The following is a 20,245-nucleotide window of genomic DNA, read 5'->3' as shown; positions in this document are numbered from 1 at the left end:
AAATTTGAGGGCAAACACACATACCAATAAACATTTCGTATTACATGTTGGGACCACATATTTTACGTAATTTTGTTCGAAATTTCCCCTTTAGGTATAATTACTCTTAGTTGCGAATAGTAACTCTTTAGGAAAATATGCGAACAGCGCTTTCGTTTTATTTACCATAAATTGTTATACCTATGAAGTTGTTTCGATTTTTTCATATTCGGTACTAGGCAATTATAGTTTTTATAATATCGATCGAGTACAATTATAAATTCTTACGAATGTTAAGCAGCAAAATGTAAAATTCTTTTTTCGAATAAAAGTCCTAGCAATTGGCGCGCAATTATAAATTTTCAGAAATTATATATTGCAATTAGAATGTCTGAATATGCATCAGTAACATTGAATTTTCTGTTGTTAGTGGAAAAGTTTTCTATTAAAACTGTCTTCAGCTATAAAACGACGTCTCAGCCACCAGATACAGTCAAGCTCATCAATTTTATCCGAAAACTTTTTGTCGTCAAAATATTTCACATCCGAAACAACGTATTTAAACCGGGATTTAAATTATTAGTGTTTCACTTTACCATACAGTTTTATTGTAACACTTAATTTCAATAAACATTCCGAAAACAGTCCCGGAATCCCCTGGTAGCGTTATAGTGTGTCGTAATTACTCTATGGTTTATCGCTGTTTTATATTCGTGTATAATTCCACCTACGTACAAGCTATTATATTACTACACACACACCCACATGTGTGCATGGAAAGCCTTAAAATTAATTCATCTCTTTACAGCCATTAAAATCGTAACTTAACGTGGCTCGTCTAACATATAAATTTTCACATGAAAACACACAAGTTTTCACCATTCTGAGAACCGTGTCGACATACTCTTTGAGTCCCATATATCAGTCATTTTGCATGGTGTCTACGTATGTGTATTGTATGGATATATGTTGCAAAATTATAACACCAAAAACCATACGATGATTAAGTACTTTAATGATTTACATAAATGCAATGAAGAATTACACTGTGAACTTTTCTTGTGGAAAATCTTAGCAGAGTTCCCTAATTGGAACCGATTAAGCACTTAAATTAAAAATTGTGAATATGGTAAACTCGACCGGTCGCTCGTAAACCAATTGAATGGCTGCGTATGTATGTGAATCGGTGGCTGGAAAAAAAATATGAGACGAGGAAGGTGAAGAAAACAAACAAACAAGCAGCAAAAAATACCAGTCCGAATCCTAGCAGAATTTTCAATTGCATGGGTAAGTTATCGATAACCCAATTCACATTGTATATCAAATTCCACACTATGACGAGCAAACAGTAAACAAATATAGTCGGCAAACATTTTCAGATAATTGAAACTGGCAAGAGTGTTTTTGTTAAATTGACACTTTCGATGGACATGTAATATGGCACCAACAATAAAATTGAAAATTGTTCATTCAATTTAATTTCGCATTTATATAGGAGAGTCTGTGTGGAATATGCGTTTTCGGTATCTGATCGTGTCGGTGTGCGGTTGTTGTGGAAGAATAATGGTTAGATTGTTGTTGTTTTGGTTGGGAAAAAATTTAATTGGATAAAAGGTATACGGATAGGTTTTGAAGTCCCACATTTGATTAGGAGAATTTGACAATAATTCACGATTAACATTGTCAATTAGTTATCAAGTGTGTTGGTCGAATTTCAGACATTTAGCTTTGAGAAGAAATATGGAGCTTTTTTTTAATCGACAGAAGTTTGTTGTAAGTATACGATTGCAGTAACATAAGGAAGTAGTATAGAGTCAATAACATAAGTTACTTGACGCTTTCGATTTTCCATTTTTCCGCAGCCCTTAAGCCTAACAAAGCTGCTTTAGAAACTTTGTTAATATTAAAAAAAAATTCAAAAATTTCACCAATATTTAGCAATACCAAAACACTGCAAACGAGGCACCAGACACGAATTTAAATAAGGCCCGAAGCAGTATTCAGATTTTCCGAAGTTCCATAAAAAAAAGGCCAAATGACAGTTAAAAAATTCTGTTCTGGTTCTAGCTTGCATAGCGTTGGCATGACTTCGTAAATAAAATACAGATATTTACTAGCCCACAGAGTCGGTCTGGCTAAAGGGTGTGTTTGCACAAAATTTTTGAAATATCCTTCATTTATTCAAAATTTGAAAAAGTCCCCTGGAAACGTCCAAATTCCAATGAGGCCAGTCCGAGTCTTCACACACACATAATATGTCGTATTTATTAAGTGGAAAGCCACCATGTGACCTCTTGAGTATAATTCTATGAAGTATGACATTGCGGACGAATTTTTTGATTACCACGGATTGAACCCGATGACACATTGCTAACGTGCTAACGTCTTTCCTACCTGGCAACTTAGTAATTTGACATGTCAAGTACGATAGAACTTGTAATATATGAGAGTATCGGGCGCAATACGGCTTCTGACTAATTCATGAGTCATCGATTTCACAATTGAAAAGTAGTAACTCCATCTACCGTGAATGTGGAATGCAAAACACCGGAATTAATTACAAAAATATTCGAATATATTTGACCGTCAATAACCTAGATCACATTTTTATTCAATCTTAGACTTCTTAAAGCTAAAACATTTTCGTAGCACAGCATTTATAAAAGCAAAAAGCAGACCTGCAAAACCAAATCCTATGGAAATAAAATCCAAGCAATATCTTTGATAAAAGGGCACTGATCTTCCTGGATATTCCAGATGCTTCGCACCCTTGTGTCGAATGACATATTCCGTCCACCAGACTGCCTTCTCCCTACTAGTCATCGGTTGATCGTTAACCAGTTCTTTTAGTTTTTGAACGTTATGTTTGTAGATTGGCTTCAGCATTTCTGTTATCGCCCCACGAAGTTTACCTTCCGTTAACGCATGTAACTCCAAATGGTGTCCGATACCCTTTTGTACCATTCTCTTAGCATTAGAGTCTTGATCGCCAAGGAATGGAATCACAATCATTGGTACAGTTCGATCAATTGACTCTTCCATACTTTGTTGGCCACCTTGGGTGATGAAGAGTTTAATCGAGGGATGTGCAAGGAGATCAGATTGTGGCAACCACTTTGATATAAACACATTGTCCGGTTTATTTGGTAGATTATCAGCTTCGAACTTCCAGACCACATTGTATGTCAAATTTCCGAAGACGGTCAAAAATATGGCCAGAATTTCCGGACTCAGATCTTTTGACTTTACATTCGACCCTAAACTCATGTAAATCACACCATTCCTCGCACTGTCCAAAAATGTTTTTAAATCACTATCTGGTAGAGGTGCTGGTGGTTCGATGTGCATAAAGCCTAATTGGATTGTATTAGGAAGAATCGGTCTGATAAATCCCATTGCCGGGTGAGTATTCGTCATTACCAGTTGAATTCGTTCATTCATACTATCGAGCGATGCTGTAACAGTTGGAAAATGTTTACGAATCTGGATCATGTAGTCTCTCTCGTACTCGGTACTAAATAGAAATAGTTGTCGCAAATAAAATTTTAAACTCTTCCACCGCTCCACAAAACTCAATTGACCATGTTTGTATGAAAAGAAGACTTCTGGATGAATAACCGGATTCGCTTCGTTGCCAATAGCCTCATGAGCGAAGCTCACTGTATCCAACGACGTTATGCCAATGATGGGACAATCGTAGATTTCTGCAAAGGCCACTGTAGACAAGTAGAACAAATGTTCAATTATAACGACATCGAAAGTTTGATTGTCTCTGTTCTCGATAATATTTTTAACAGCTGGATGTTCCAGTTGATTTTCAACGACTTTCAGTAAAACCGGCATGAAGGCTCTCATCAGCTTCTCTTCATCATTTCTTCCTTCCTTAAATTCCACAAAATTTATTTCCTTATGAAAGACATCGTAGGAATCATGTAGATTGATTTCGGTAACATTCGGATTATCAATTTTTAGAGCGTCTGTTGTTAGTACAGTCAGATGATGTCCTCTCGCAGCTAAATCTTTCATTAGCGCATGAAAGACAACCTGATGACTTATTGATGGAGTAGGAAAGACACCCAAAATTCGAGCATTTTCACTGTTATCAGCTAATAGAAGCACCACAAAAACGACACCGAAATGTACAATTTTCATTGTTAACTGACGGTAATGTACTTGACAACTGAATGAGAAACTTTGCTATCATCATTACAGAGATATACTCTCTATTTATATTTTGTCGAAAGAATCATGTCTGAGGCAAAGTTGAGGAGCTCAGCTCATTTAATTTACCGTCCATTTTGTGAAAATCAATAAGAAGTTTCAAACTTAGATTTTTCATAGCAAATGGTACTGCATTAACCGATCCAATAATATTTTTGATGTGGTTTCAACTTCCGAGTTCTTGACCTAAATTTCTAGACAAAGTTGTCACCCTCCTAGATATCGAATACCTTCCCGGAAGTATTTCTTAGGACACATCGCAAAGCAACAACAGTCTTCTCAACAGTGCTATGACCAATACTTTCTAACTGAAATGGAGATATCATTCACGATGGGCTCCTGCGCTATCAACTAATTTTACACGTTACGAAATTCTACTTTTCCTTTTGTAATAAACGTGATGGCAATATGTAAAATGTAGACTCTATATCGTAGATGGTCTAATCTGACTGATAATACAAACAATTGATATGAAGAAATAACAGCAATGCAGCATGACTAGCCGCTTTAGCCGGACTAGACACACTACTGATTGGTAAACCTATTACTTTGCAATGAATGATGATAAGAAAAATCAATGTAACGAAAGTCATTGTGTCGTCATTGCTAAAAACGTACGTGTTGTACGAATGATTTGACTTATGAATGGAATGGTTAAAAGATGTTATAATAAAAGCAAATCGGGGAGTTGGACTGGCGTGGCGCGTATGTGATAAAATCTATTATGAGCGTTAGATGAAGTAGGAAATCCCACCATGTGATGATTAAAGGACTATTTTAACTTAAAAATATCGAAATTTCGACTCAGCAGTTTCATGATGAAACTTTCATCACCAGTATAAGGAGAATTTTTCTATTCTGGTTTAGAATTAGAACTCGTCCCTACACTACTTATATTAAAAATGTGGAATCGTACATACCCACGCGTTGTCATGACATTGTATTACCAGAGTTCAGGATTTTTCTGAAATTTACTTCCCTAAAATAGGCCCTGTTACCACCAAATATGCTATAGCAACCATGTAGATGAATGGAGTTTTGTACATTAGTTGAGTCACGTGACTAGACGAAGGTGTTCGGTGGTGTTCTAGGCACCCTGTTTAAATTATTTCCAAACTCACCGTGTGAATGGGGTCAGCAGTCAGCACAAAGAAAATTCTTCAATATTTTCTGGTTTTAACTGGGGTAAATTCTTCCTCATGTAGATCAGGTCTTCGCTTGAACAATTTCATTAGTGCTGTTCTGTTAGTTGTGAAAAATCTAAAAAAAAATTATAAAATCTCTAGTAAAGCACCTAGAGCTGGGAAAGCGACTTTACGATTTTTTTTTTCTTTACGAAGAAGTCAGTATTTTATAACAAATTAGCATCCATCCCGACAGGGTCGTATTTTCTTATTGTCAGTCTGTATCAGTAAGTTGGTCTCTAACATCAGTATATTTTGTACCAAGTGAAAAAAGGCAACATTTTCTATGACTTGTCCTTACGAAGCATAAAGGGAAATAAAAACGAAAATAAATATTGTTTGGGTTTCAGGGTACAGCTTTTGAGGTCGAATTCAGTGGCCAAAAAAGTTACTTTTTTGGACACAAATATGTTGCTGTGGGCAGTACAAAAAAAAACGAATTTCGCTGCTACAGGGTGTCGCTTACTTATGTCGTCACTGTAACCAAAACTGTTCTTTACAGATTTTGTTGAATAAATGTAATGTAAGTCTGGGGTTGCGAGTTACACAGCTTTGAGATATCACAAGACAGGTCATAATCTCTGAACATCTTTGGAGAATTTTCTAGAAATCTTATGAAGCAACTGAAGACCCTTTCGTAGGTACGAAAAGTGATTCGTTCCGTAGAAGAAACATTTCCGAGAGATATAGGTGAGGCCAAGTTCGGAATTGTTTCTACTATTCTATTGGTCACGAAAGTTGATCTGAGACCGAGATCTATTTACATTTTGCAATTTCTTGTAATGTAATGTGTACTTATGTTGACTCTTCGTTGACTCCTTCGAATTCGTTCAATTATACATCCCTAAATATACTTAAACTTCTGTAATAGTTGCAAAATATATCGCAGGTTTCTCTCTGTTTTTTATCATCGATTTACCTCCGATTCGTAAAAAAAAGGTACACACACAGCCCGTTAAAACATTTGAAATACCATTCCATGTGTAGGTATGTTTACAAAACGTCGGATACAAAACCAACTCGTTCAACCTCACTTAATACACTATGCCATTTAGCATGTAATTTAGCGTGATGGATTTCTTAACCTTTTTCGACAGACAAGTATTTATAGTCGTAAATAATTTGAACAAATAAAGATGTGTGTACATAATACATTACAGCATTACGTGCCTACTCGACAATATGGGGGTATATATGCCTCTACATGCTTTGTGGTGTTATTATTATTGCGTGATATATTTTTTCGACTTTCCCGCTTTTAACGATGGAAAAATTAATGAAGTTTTCTTTTGTTTTTATTTAGTTGTTTTAGGGACGTATTTGCTCTGTTTTAGGTTTTTATATTCAATGATAATGAACAAACTATTTCCTTGATGAATTTTTGCTATATTTTATTCGGAATACTTATTACTTACTAGAATGGCTATGTACACAATGGGCAGGCTTACGAAAATTTTTGTTGGTTTAGATTTTGCTGTCTCATTAACTCGATGAACGTTTGAGATTTAGATATGGAAGTGATAAAATGTCCGAGGCGCTTGTTCTCAGTCGGTCCTATTAGCTCAAGCTGCTGTAATACGTAAAACGCATACAATGCTCTAATCGAAGTGATCGATGATTATTTAGTACAAACAATTTTCATTGATCGCTAATTATTTTCGTAAAAATCACACTGTCCTAGAAAGAACTAGAACAGAAAAAGTGTGGTGTGCGGATGAATCTTTTAACTATTGATAGGGCTTTTAAAGTGTAAAATCAGGGACTATCTCGGGAAACGATTTCTCAAATTCTCATAAAAATTTCCCAAAAATTTCTTAAAATTGGCACGGGTCCGCCTAGGTCATAAAACTTTCTGTCAAAGATGTCTCAAATATATCAGGCAATTTCAAAGAATTTTCGAAATATCGATATCGATTTTATACAGCTTCCGAAGCAAACGATTGGGACGGTGTCTTTCTACCTTATTTTGTCACTCAACAAAACCTATCAACCTATCAACGGCTGTACGTCACTTACTCCTGCAGCTGTGATAAAACCGTGAGACACCAAGGACATACATGTTTAATGCAATACAGATTAGCCAATTTCATTTATTGGAAAGTCTGAAGAGAGAGAATTAACAGAAATGTAAAAATTATGGATTCTGTTAAGGGTTCTAGCTTTACTAAGTAAAGCAGATTGGTTCTAAAAGTAGAAAGTCTTACGAATAGAGCAATTTATCACAAAAAATGATCTGGTGCAGATCGCCGGAAAACTATATCATGCTCACCAACTTCATACTGGCTTATTGCGTTTTGCTGTATCTGCATACACAATCTTTCATTTTTCCATAATACATCTTCTCACCCTCAATAGCTTCTTACCAGGATAATCGTTTTTCCTGTTAATCGAAAACCTTTTTTGTGAAATGTAAACGTGTAATATAATGAAATATCTTCCAGTGATCTTGGTGATACCACAAAGTAAAACAGTAAAATAGTTCTAGGAAATTGTGAGGACATTCAGCCATCGTATGCACGTTATATCCGTATTGTATATGACATAAAAAAAAACTTTTGTTTTTGATATACCACTCTACACTTTCAAACATTCAGCAAAAAGTTGGGAATAGTTTCCTAAAAGTTTTTCGGGACACCACAAAATAAATTGAGTGATGGCAGAGCACTACATTCGTATAAATTGTACACTGTGTGATCTGTTTCATAAAATCGACAATTGTTGGTGCTGGTGTTCGGGTGGCGAATTTTGAACAATTCATGTTTTGATGGAAAGTGAAGATGTCAAGAACCACTGTATTAAAGTTGAAAGTTTTGATTTATACCAATGACGTTGGACAACAATTTTAATTGTAGTTATTAGTTGTTTGTCCAGAAATTCTTCGTGTGCGTATTATTACTGAAAAATTCATGTGACAACTAATAGGACTCACATTTGTAAACACCCACGTACTCTGCCTTACGCGATTAAGCAATGCAAACGCAAATTTTATATGAGCGAAGTGCTATTTACATTCCTACGTATTTCGAACGTAGTCTCAGGTCTCAGTCTAGCTAGATTAACTGACTGGACTCGAATCCATCTGAAATTAATTGAATTTGATAAATCAGTTCAGCTTTCAGGTATACCCTAAAAAAATCTCAGATATACCTGAAATCAGACCTGATTCACCTGAATTGGTCTTTACGTTGAAGTTAATTGCGGCTTGTCAACTTTCGGCACCATGGACTTTACTTAAATCGTCGAGAAATGCCTCCAAATAAATTTCTAAAAATCTAGAATTCCGTTTTGGATTTTTAGAAATTTATTTGGAGGCATTCCTCGACGATTTAAGTAAAGTCCAGGGTGCCGAAAGTTCACAGGCCACAATAAACTTCAACGTGTTAAATTTTAGGTAAATCCTTAGCAGGTACAAATTTTCTATTCAGGTTCAGGTCTAATCAAATTCAGTTAATCTTTGTTTCAGATTTCAGGTTGACCTGTTCCGAGCCTTAAATAAGCGACCTTCCTCAGCACTTTGACAGGTAAGGCTTATTTTCAAAACATTTTTGAAATTCTCCGATATTTTGAAATTTTTGAAACTTATTTTCAAGACATATCCAGAATTTCAATAGTTCTAATTCTCGAAAATAGTTCGGCTTCGACACAAAATTGATTTTTCAGATATAATTTTAACACAACCCGTACGAATGACCTCAAATACAATGTTTCATTTGAAAAAATTAATCATTCAGGCAATTGACCATTGTGATTGGTTTCGTATTGCAACATAACAACTACCCGCAAAAAAATTGAAGTTTTATGTTTCCTGCAAGTTCCCCGGCATACGTGATAAAATATAGATCCGAATTGGCCATATACGCTTCGCTCCACTCTCGTTCCATACATTAATTTATTATATCATTTTCGCCTTCGGCTCAGTACACAAGCTTCCCCCCGAAGAAAAACAAATTTTAGCACAGACCCAGAAAGTGTACTAATATCATCCACTCATGCATCACGTTGACACACTCGGCCAATAGATCACGTTTAGTGAATGCATTTTCATTTACAGAGTCAGACTGAGTTTTATTAGGAACTCCTCTGCATATTGTATCCAAACATTGCATTTTCACGATCTTCCAAGTAATAGTACATTACGTCCTTGTTTGGAGACTTTTATTTTGCCGATAGGGAGGTTTCTAGCTCAGTCCGAAAATTTTATTTTCGCAGAGTGTTGCAAGTAAAATGTATTTTCAACGATAACTTCACATAATTGTTGAAGAGATTGACATCAAAGCATTATTATTTGAATTGGATTTACTGTGACCTTTGCAAGATTCCTGGAATTTTTGATCATTTCTACCGTGTAGATAATGTTCTACGGCAAACATCGTTTAATAAAATTTCATTTACCGGGAAGCGGTAATCATCAATACCGGTTTTTCACCGGTTTTCAATTAGCGGTTGCATTCACTAATCACGTTTTATTCGGATTAATAATTGTGAATATTTAAAAAAAGGAAAATTTAATTCTACCGTACAAAAAGGATGATAGAGCTGTTCTCTTTAAGAGATCGCTTACTGTGTCCTTTTTTCCTGCTATTAAATTTCATTCCGCTTAGTGAAAATGTCCAATTTATAACAAATGTGGTTGAATGATGCATCGATTTTCACCAACCACCAAACCAAATTCTCAAAATATTTATTTTAATATTCAACTTAATTCGGTAGATATATATGGTACATACCTCGGTACATACGTGTATGTACATTATAAACTCAGTTTCAACAATTATTATTTACTGTTGTGACATGCATCAAATGAAACAGGCGTTTTTATAGGCAGATAAATCGAATAGAATTGAATGCCCTTACAATAATAAATTTAATAAAAATCAAATATTTTGTTGGAATAAATGGAAAATATCTATAAACAAGGTAAAAAAAAGTAACGACTCATACATTCATAATGTAATGAATGAAATATGAAAAACATACCCCGAAAAAAAAAAACATTTTTGATGCAAATTTAATTTCCGATTTGATATACATGACACCAGAAAGTATAAATTGAATGATGGAGGTTTGATATTCAACCCCTTTAACAAATATTCTGTTGGGTATTATGTGAACATAAATATGCTTTTCCTTTGCCAACTCATAGTATTTCACTTGGTATATCCATACACAGTGTATATTATACACAACTACCTATATAAATTTTCAGTTAACAGCATTCAATTCTCAAAACCATTTTCGGTATATTAAATTTCCATTCAGTGTCATATATTTATGTGTGGTACCTCTCGGCAAGGATATTTATATACTAAACACTCCTTTGGCAGCACATATGCATATCGCTTGTGTTGGAGCATTATACATTTCTAATTCTAATATTCCATTAGAAACATTAAGTTAAAGGCGAAAACGTATAATAGTCAATATCACAACTATATTGGATGGAGTGTTAAATGAAATTAATTTTCAATTTATTTAATGAATATCGTTGATAAACATTGTAACATCAGGTTTTTTGGTACCGAATAATGACTATTATTGCGCATATGTTGTGTGCTATAACAATGAAAAAGATTCTATTGTTATCATTGATACAAATTTGTACTGGATATTATGTATACTAAAGTAAATGAAACTATTTGAATGCTAGTTCGATGAGTACAGGAGGGCATATTCTTTGATAAAATATAATTTTTTTTTTATTCATACAGTTCCCTTATTAAAAAGTTTATTTGCCTTTGATAAACATCAAACATTTTAAAAATACATCGAAGTTATAGAAATTTTATTTCAACATTATTTTTCATGCGTGTGGTGTGATTAAACTTATTTTCTCCCCTCAATAGACCATGGGAAAAATGCGTTTCGTTAACAATTGTTCGAATGATATTTGTGTGGAGTAACGTAGAATCAGATGATCCAAATTTTGTTTTCGTTTTTTATGTGATATGATAAGGTGATTAGCACCAAGAGATTTTTAGTCATGAAAAGAACCCTGATGATGATTGCAATTTTAAGAATAGTTGTTTTATTGACTCGATGTTCAGAGGACAGCATCCCAAAGAGAAGCATTTTATTCTAGTGAGTAGATTTTCCAACAACATTTCTAGTGAGAAAAGTGCAGCTCTTTCTCTACCCTGTGTAGAAGATAGAACTTTTCTAATTTGAACTGTCACTTTGTATATGTTTTCAATGTTAATGGTGAATTGATGTTTTTGTTTCGTTGAGAAACCATTGTGTTCACCATTGGAAGAAATAGGAAACATCTGTTAGCAGGACGGTCATGAACGAATTTGGAGGGAAAATTAAATAGAAAAACCTCTACTTGAAGAGAAAAATAATCTACAGACTTGATATACTCGTACACGCAAGGAATTTTGAAAACCGATACATTTTGTGTTTCTGTGTTTTCCTTGAGTTTCTGATTTCTCCATATAAAAATACACGCAAAATTCACAAAAAACCACGAAACAGAAAATGTGTCGGTTTTCGAAATTCCGCGAGTGTAAGTTCAAAGTTTTAAATGTTTCACCTGATTCAATCAATTCTGACCTATCCTGATTTTACCTGAAAATATGGCTACATGAACAACGGTTAAAACTTTATTGTATTCACTGAAAACCTGCAGTTTTAAATTCTTCCAAATATTCAGCTCTTTGTTTTTGGGGTTTTTTCCACTATTGTTGTTCCCTTCGACGTTTTGGTTATCAGTTTACTTCTTTCTTTTGTTTGTATAATTGTTGAAAAAATTTCAATAAAACCTTTGATAGATTTGTTGTTTTGATTCAGTTGACTGTCAAAATTGGGGTTTTCTTATTATTATTTTTATTCCAGCATCTTTCGTTGTTCGATCGTTATTTCACTAGGTAGTTAGGTTTCCTCCTCTCTCTTCAGCTAGCTGCTTATTGTATGATGTTGAAGACAGCGTCCGTTGCACTTTCTCGTTGCAACGTTAAAACGACCACTAACAGTGTCTTAGTGTAATCCAACGCCTCATAGTCGAGAGGTCCCAAATCCGTTTCCGGACAAGATGATTGTTCCTTCATTCGCTTTCTATGTAACACTCACTCGTCACTCATATGATATTCTAATGGTCCTTTGCCAATTCGCAACATTAAAAATATCAAATGTCCTATTTACTAAAAATTATTAAATTGAAGATTTTTTTAGAATCTTTCTGAGTCGAGCATGAGTCCTGATCTTGTCAGAACCTGAGATACAAAGAATGAATATGTTCAAGAAGTAGTTACTAAATAGGAAGTTTTTCTAATGTTATTTTGACAGTGTTGTTTGTGGCTAGCGCGCAACGAGAGCCACTAGTAACCCGAGAATATTAATGAAATCTCCTACTTCTTTCCCACGGTTAACACATAACCAAGCAAATATTTATTTATTTACAGCAACTGTTGCTCATCATTATTTGAACCAATGTCTTATATAAGTAAATTACGAATACCGCAATTTTTTTTCACTGCGACAGAACTGCAAAAATGTTGGTAATTTGCAACGGAATTTGGCACAAAATTTCAACTGATTTGAAATTATGTACGAAAATGAAGCAAGGCTTACCTGTAATTTTACGGTTATGCTGTTCCAGCGATCTACGTAAATTCCATGTACATAACTTATGGTCTGTACCATGTCCTGTAGCCCGAAATGCTCAATCAAAAAATTTAATACTATTTTCACGCTATTAATTTTGCATTGCCTATACACCTAATGTATATTTACAAAATAAATAGGACCTATAATTCCAATTGGATAGGTCAGAATAATTAGAACATGTAGCTATCTATACAATGAAGAATAATTAATAATTTCGTTGATGATTCTATTAACTCGATCCATCCGCACAAAGTACGTTATGATTATCTATCCTATACCTTTAACAAAAGTAAAATCCCATTTCCATTTAATTGAAATTCGTTAAATGTAAAATATTGTATACGTATTACATCATATCATAACACTTGTTTCTATATTTAAACAGCACATAAAACATGCAGCCATTCAGTGTTATCCTTTTCTGTATATTATACATCGACGTTTTGTATAATATTAAATAATATTTTCCATGAATATTCATGCAAATTTTCGAAATTTAATTTATTTTCAACATTTTTAACTGTGCAATATATAGCCACAATATACATACCCCTATTTTCACTCAATTAAACAAAATTTATTTTGAAACGATATTTTAATAATGGTTTACACACTTTTTATTTGTACGTGTATAACTTTAACGTTTAATTTTTTTTTAGTAATATTCGCCCATGCATTACTCTGTACGTCTTCGATATAAATGAAAATGATACAGTACCGGTTTTGGCTGAAATTTTCAAACGATATACCTTGACTAGGATTAGAAATGTTGTCAAGGTCCACTTTCATTAGCCGAAATTTATTTTAAATGTGACAAAAAAGGCAGCTCATGATTGTGGCGCATTCGGTAAAAAATCAAATTTTTCAAAAATCCTCTTTTTCTCTAATGTTCCTAAAATACAAGCAGCGTTACCACGTTGAATTGCGACCGAGATTCTTTGCAAAGGGTATTCTTTCGATCTTACTTCAGCTATTTCATTAAAGAGCTTAATTTATCAATAAATTTTACCGTACTGGGGAGGTAATGTGGCCCCTAGGGAAAACACTTTGAAAACACTCGTAAGGTAAAGCCCAATACAATCCACGGGAAATGATGTGATATCTCATGTCACGATGAGTAAACGTACCTCGGGCTGAAGCGTATCACATATCACATAGTAACATACTATTTTCGTTTCCGGACCCATGCAACATAAAGACATTTGTTCCATTTCATGCAAATAATCTAACCGTCAAACTTTTCACTTTGAATTTAATATTGAAAACTTGTAATTGAGATAACATTTACTCTGTTGATAAACTAAAACATCATCTGTCAACTAGAATAAAAGTACTTTTTAAAAATATTTCAGAAAATCCTAAAATCCAAAGAAAATTCACAGAAAAATAAAGAAAAATCGTTAGAAATTGCAGAATATCTTCAAGACATAAAATCCTTAAAAATCAATGGAAATACTTGAACGTCCAGCAAAAACGGTAAAGAAAATCTTAATAAAATTGTAGAAAATCCTCAGAAAATCATTGACAATCCCCACACTAATTTCTTCTTGCAAATAATTTGCCCAAACATCCGCCTCTCGTACGCCGCATAGATAATAGGGTGTAGCGGTTTTTACAAAATGTCTTGTTTCTTTTAAGGCTTGGCCGGAAATCCACTCAGCTGGTCCATCTGATGATTTCATGAAAGAAAAAAAATTTCAAACTTTAATTTTGTGCTGCCGCCAGATCGGTTTTTGAAAATTTCGTCGGCTTCAGTCCACGTCACATCGATTTTTTACGGTGGGCTCAGTGTACATAAAAAGTTGGGTCCATATGGTAATCTAATCTCCAGACTTCACAGATTTTACAAAAAAGATCGAGCCAAAAAAATATTTTTTGAGTTAGTAACTGTCAAAGTTCCCCGATGGTGATTTTAAGACTTTAATCTCGCTACAAAATTTGATGACAATGTGCAAAAATGTAAATTAAATGTTAAATATGCTAAATGGACCGCCGTGAGTCAAACAAAACATCTGATTTGATTTAGGATATCTAAATTTGATATTTATCTGACAAAAAGTTGTGATTTTGATAAATGGAATATTGGCGTCGAAAGTCGGATTACCTCAAATCAATAATTTTTTTTAGCTTAGAATGTATTCCCAGGTTCTGACAATACGAAATCTTCAATTTTAAACGTTTTCTAAGCTAATTATGTAATTAATGTTGTAATTAAATACATTAAAATTCGAAAATGTAACGAGACCTACTCACTGGCACTAGAACTTGTTTGGGGATATTTAGTCCTGGATCCGAATGATCCCATAGCAATATCGATGATCATTTCATAGGGTGGCTAATCAGGACCATAAAAAGAGAATGCACGTGACACTGTCTCCCCTGTAGTGGCTTTTATTTCAATTTTTCTGGACACCTCATCCCAATGCCTAACAGTGGATTTGCATCAAAGAAATTATACCGAAATAAGTCTGTGCAACAAGGTAATGTAACTCTTTGAAAAAGATATAAAAAAAAAAACAAAAGTTCCAAATACCGGTATTCGACAATTACTAAATTGCTTTGCCAATACACTGATCACTGACTGCCGGAACTACTTCCAACTAATAAATACGTAAAACAACAATAATTATTTTACATTATGTCGCGGAAATGTCGCGTCAACTGTCTGTGACGATAACAACCACTTAGAATTGATTATGTATTTGAATTGCGATTATGTAAATGTAAATATGTATATGAAGCAACCCTCCATGCCGGTTCTCCGGTATTGTTCCATCAATAAATCGAGATAATAACTGGAATATTTACCTGGGTGAAAATGATTTTCAGAGTTTTCATCTTACACTCGCACTCACACGTTGTGAAAAGGTGCCGTAGCATATCATTTACCAAATATGTTAAAACACACAATTGACTACCCAGCATTCAATTCTCCCCGTTCTGCTGTAAAATTTATGTGAAATATTGTTGAATTCTACTTGAAATGTTGGATATTTTTGGGGTGGAATGTGGAAAACGTTCGCCATTCGCATCGCATATAGATATACAGATGTTATGTATAGACAGATCCCAACAAAAATCTCTTCGAGAAAAGTGTGACGCAGTCTTTGAAGTACAATTTCTAAAATGAATGATATCGCTAGAGTTGACGCTTTCAGCTTCGTTACGCAAAAATTAAATTTTACACCCAATTTTAGTTCAAACAAGCTGGTTTAGTTTTTCTCATCATCTGCCTAATAATTTTAACCAAAAAAAAAAAAAATTGACTGGAAACAACCAAAATTTTACCAAAAAAATCTGCGTCGCATGTGGCAGATAAATTTTCTTGCTGGTCTGCTCCTGAACATTTGCCACTTTGCGACGCAGATTTTTTTGGTAAAATTTGACGAAATTCGAAAATTTGACGAAAATCGAAAATTTGACGAAATTCGAAGATTTGACGAAATTCGAAAATTTGACGAAATTCGAAAATTTGACGAAGAAAGTAATTCTCTATCTGCCACCATTCAAGAAATATCTCCAAAACCCCAATTGACCCACCCATTTCCAATTTTCGACATTTTTCACAATAGCCCTTCTTTTCTACTCGTAAAACTCTGAGACTTTGCCGAAGAAAGTAACTCTACTCTATCTGCCACCATTCAAGAAATACCTCTAAAAACATAATTGACCCACCCATTTCCAACTTTCGACATTTTTCACGTGTGCCCCTCTGTTCTACTCGTAAAAATCTGAGACTTTGCCGACGAAAGTAACTCTCTATCTGTCATAACCCAAAAAAATATTAGTCCTTTCATCCTACGCTCGAGTAGCTCAAAATTTGGTCACTCTAATCACTATAGCTCAAACGAATCTGACCCGATTTTTCTAATTATTTTTTTGTTCGAATCGTGTTACGAATACCTTTCATTTGATGGGTCGCACGCCTCTGTAGGTTTCAATACAGCTAAGCTACAGCCGAAAACGCGTTCCCGACCCTCGAAAACCACACTCAGAAACCACTTCGAGGCCAATAAACCAAAATTCTGGTTTTTCCTGGGGTAATGGCGTATCACAACTTCATTTTTATGCCCACCATGAGGTTCCTGCAAAATTTCATGGAGATTGGCTGACTAGTTTCCGAGATCGTTCGTCGATAGATAGATTAGCTAGATAGATAGAAACATACAGAGTAAGTTGAAAGATTTTGATTGTTTGGGAAAAGTCAATTTGGTGTATTTTCTATGAAAAGTGCCAATTTCAAAACGATGTGTCTCCGGTAATTTTAAAGCTACATAGTCGAGTGATAGCTCGTTTTGCTCGTATTTGAAGCGCGAATAAGATAGAATAGGATTTGTGGTGATACAGGCCAAAGGAAAGAAACTTAAATTCTCGCCTATATATAGTTGCCGCGTCTCAAAAAATTTTCTTCGTTCTTTTTTTGGAAGTTAGACTGCGTCAAGTCCTCCGCTAACGCTCCGGACATGATTCAGTGCTACAAAACAGTACGATGAAATGTCGCGACGACGACGGTGTTACACAAATAACATATAAATTTTATGTAAGACATTGCCAGTAATTTTGTCACTAAAATCAAATTTAACGACAACATATTGTCTTGTAATTGGCCTTAGATGTTGTAAACCATATTATTGAAAAGGGAAATGCTGTGGGAACTTAATTTAAATTGCAAACAGAGAACACTGTTGTTGAATTTGTTGAACGGCATAGCAACATATAATAAGAGTGTGTATAATGGTGTATATCCTCCAATGTGTTATAGCATGAAACAAGAATGTAGAGAGTAATGTAGCTCGGTTAAAGGTAGAGAACACAATAGGATGCATGTGTTGTTGTGAGATAAAGTATTTTTAATATTTTTATCATAAAGCTTTGATTTTATATCGGCGAATGCGTTTTAGTGTGTGACCATGACCATATGCACAGTTAAATGTTGGTTAATATGTTAATAGTCCATTTTATTCGATCGACAAATCTGGCTTCAATTGATGGCGTTAGAAAATAACGAAGTTAGTCTTGATTTCCACTTATGTAAAAAGCACTACGTTTATACTTTGAACAAACGGAGCGTTTTTTGTAAGTGGAAATCAGGCCTTAGATTTACTTCAGAATCTATCAGAAGGAAGAAGTATGTGACCCTTAGAAGCAAAGATATGCGATCACTGTTTCAATCTGAGTGAAAGTTTAAATACGTCTTTCAGGCCATGCCGACAGTGGTACTCGATGCAATGCTCAAAGAACACTATACAGATTTGCACACGAACACGTCTAGCGAATCATAGTCGAAATGAAATTTCATCTCATCACCAAACTTGCTAACTTGCTTGTGGCCAGTCAGTGGTATCTTTACCGAAAGCCACCACTTGAGCGGATCAAAACAAAGTGTATACTTGACCGTGAACAATGAAAGTTTTTTAAACCCATCATAAGCCACACATATGCGACTTGGGTATATATCTTGAGTTATTGTGCACTGGCGCACTAAAATATTTCGGCAATGAATGACCAAAGATTAGAACCATAGGCATCAAAGCCTTCATGGGTTGTTATAGCATCGCTCAACCCATTCCCATTTAGTCCACTGTGTGTAATACTTCTTTCGAGGTACTGACCGTAAAAACATCACATTGTAACAAGTGAAAACTTCGTTAATATGACATATGCTCACGTTTGGTTTTTTACAAAAAAAAAAATAATGAAGAGACTGTCAGACACGAGTAACGCTGTAAACAAATTTGAGTGAAAATTGCATCACATCAACGTCTCGAAGCATACACATTCGTTAGACAATACATATGTACACAATGGGCCATCATGTTGGAGAAAGACTCAATTCAATAACAACAATGATAATAATAAATATACAGAGATATTTCCCTGTGTTTGTAATAGACTTGTTGGCAATTCAAACAACCCGAACGAAATAATGATGTGGGTGGTGGTGTTTTACATAAATTTTTATATGGAAATGCATTCTTTTCGTGTGCTTCAATAAACCTTAACTTTAAAAAATAAAAGTCTGTGCTTTTAATGTTATACATAGACTGTCTGTGTGTATATGTGTTCGAGAAACCATATAATACGACACAATCTATACATTTTTATGGAATTTTCGTTCTTTTCTTCATTGATTTGAAAACATTAAATTGAAATATGTTTTTCTATACACATCTTGTTAAAGTAATTGGACGAGCACAAACATAAACGGATACAAAAAAAACCCTGAATTGATAAAAGATAATACACCTCGAGCATACCTCGAAGAGATTATCATTAAATTTACAAACAACACAAACTAAATTGAGTCCTCTGTTGCAATGATATACCTATGTGAACGTAAAAATTTCGGTGATTAATTAATTGATATGACTAATTCAATTTAAAAATCGTGTGACGGCTGCAATAAATGTTTTATGACGAATAAAAGCGACACACAAAACACAAAACAACATTTTATTGTGCTTGTTGACCAAAATCAGAGGCTTGTTAAAATGTGCAGAGTAAATGATTAGAACGATCAGATATGCATCGATGACAACGCTGAGAATTTACTTATATTAAACTTTGAAGAAAAGGATTCAATTTTCTTTGTTTTAGTGGACATTATAATACAAAGGTACATGTCCATGTTTATCAGGGGGACTATGTAGATTAGTTTTACTCTGCCCCAAGCATTTCGACCCTTTAATTTTTCCACACATTATCCACCCTTATAATGCAAAATTTAAATGTAATGCAAGACCAAATGTTGACAGTACATTTATCATCATTGCATTTCACTATTTCACATGTTTTAATTATTGCAATGGCATGTCAGCAGAACATGAAAAGTTTTCAGAAAGCAATCAAATTTCTAAAAATCAAGAAAATCAAAACTCGGAAAATATTTAGTTTTTAGAAAGCTGACGCATTGCCGTTTAACTCATATGGTAAAATGTAGCCGCTCAGCGTCCTAACTACTACACCTCTCTTTTGAAAACTCTTCAAGTAGTAACGCGTTTTTGAGAAACCTTACAGAAATCTGGAGACCTTACAGAAATCTGTCACTCTGATTTTACTATGAGTGCAACATGTTTGTATTGTCGACATAAACACTCAATAGAAAAATTGAAAGCAGAAAAATACATCCATACTTCCGTAATTTTTCGAGTTCTATTCGCATTTAAGTCTCCGTCAACTTTGAAATAACTGTTAGCATTAAGAATCTCCAAAAATTGAATATGTCTGCAATTAGAATGACTAAATGAAATAGTTTCGTA

General features: G+C 34.3%; 1 protein-coding gene and 1 long non-coding RNA gene across 2 annotated transcripts; both read right to left on the bottom strand.

The window, feature by feature from the left end:
- Positions 1-1,997: 1,997 nt before the first annotated feature.
- Positions 1,998-18,606, bottom strand: LOC119085736. The gene is made up of 3 exons (XR_005089341.1): positions 18,595-18,606; positions 6,744-6,746; positions 1,998-2,042 (listed from the first exon to the last, which is right to left on the bottom strand). It is a non-coding gene; the product is annotated as an uncharacterized LOC119085736 (long non-coding RNA).
- On the bottom strand, positions 2,537-4,182 carry LOC119085735 (UDP-glucosyltransferase 2-like). The gene has a single exon (XM_037196204.1). It carries the CDS (start codon positions 4,129-4,131, stop codon positions 2,587-2,589), a length of 1,545 nt encoding a protein of 514 aa, XP_037052099.1. The 5' UTR covers positions 4,132-4,182; the 3' UTR covers positions 2,537-2,586.
- Positions 18,607-20,245: the final 1,639 nt, after the last annotated feature.

The sequence above is a fragment of the Bradysia coprophila genome, chromosome X, assembly GCF_014529535.1.
Source record: "Bradysia coprophila strain Holo2 chromosome X, BU_Bcop_v1, whole genome shotgun sequence".
Taxonomy (NCBI): domain Eukaryota; kingdom Metazoa; phylum Arthropoda; class Insecta; order Diptera; family Sciaridae; genus Bradysia; species Bradysia coprophila.
Note: the sequence above shows the minus strand (reverse complement) of the source record. Positions and strands in the feature narration are given on the sequence as shown.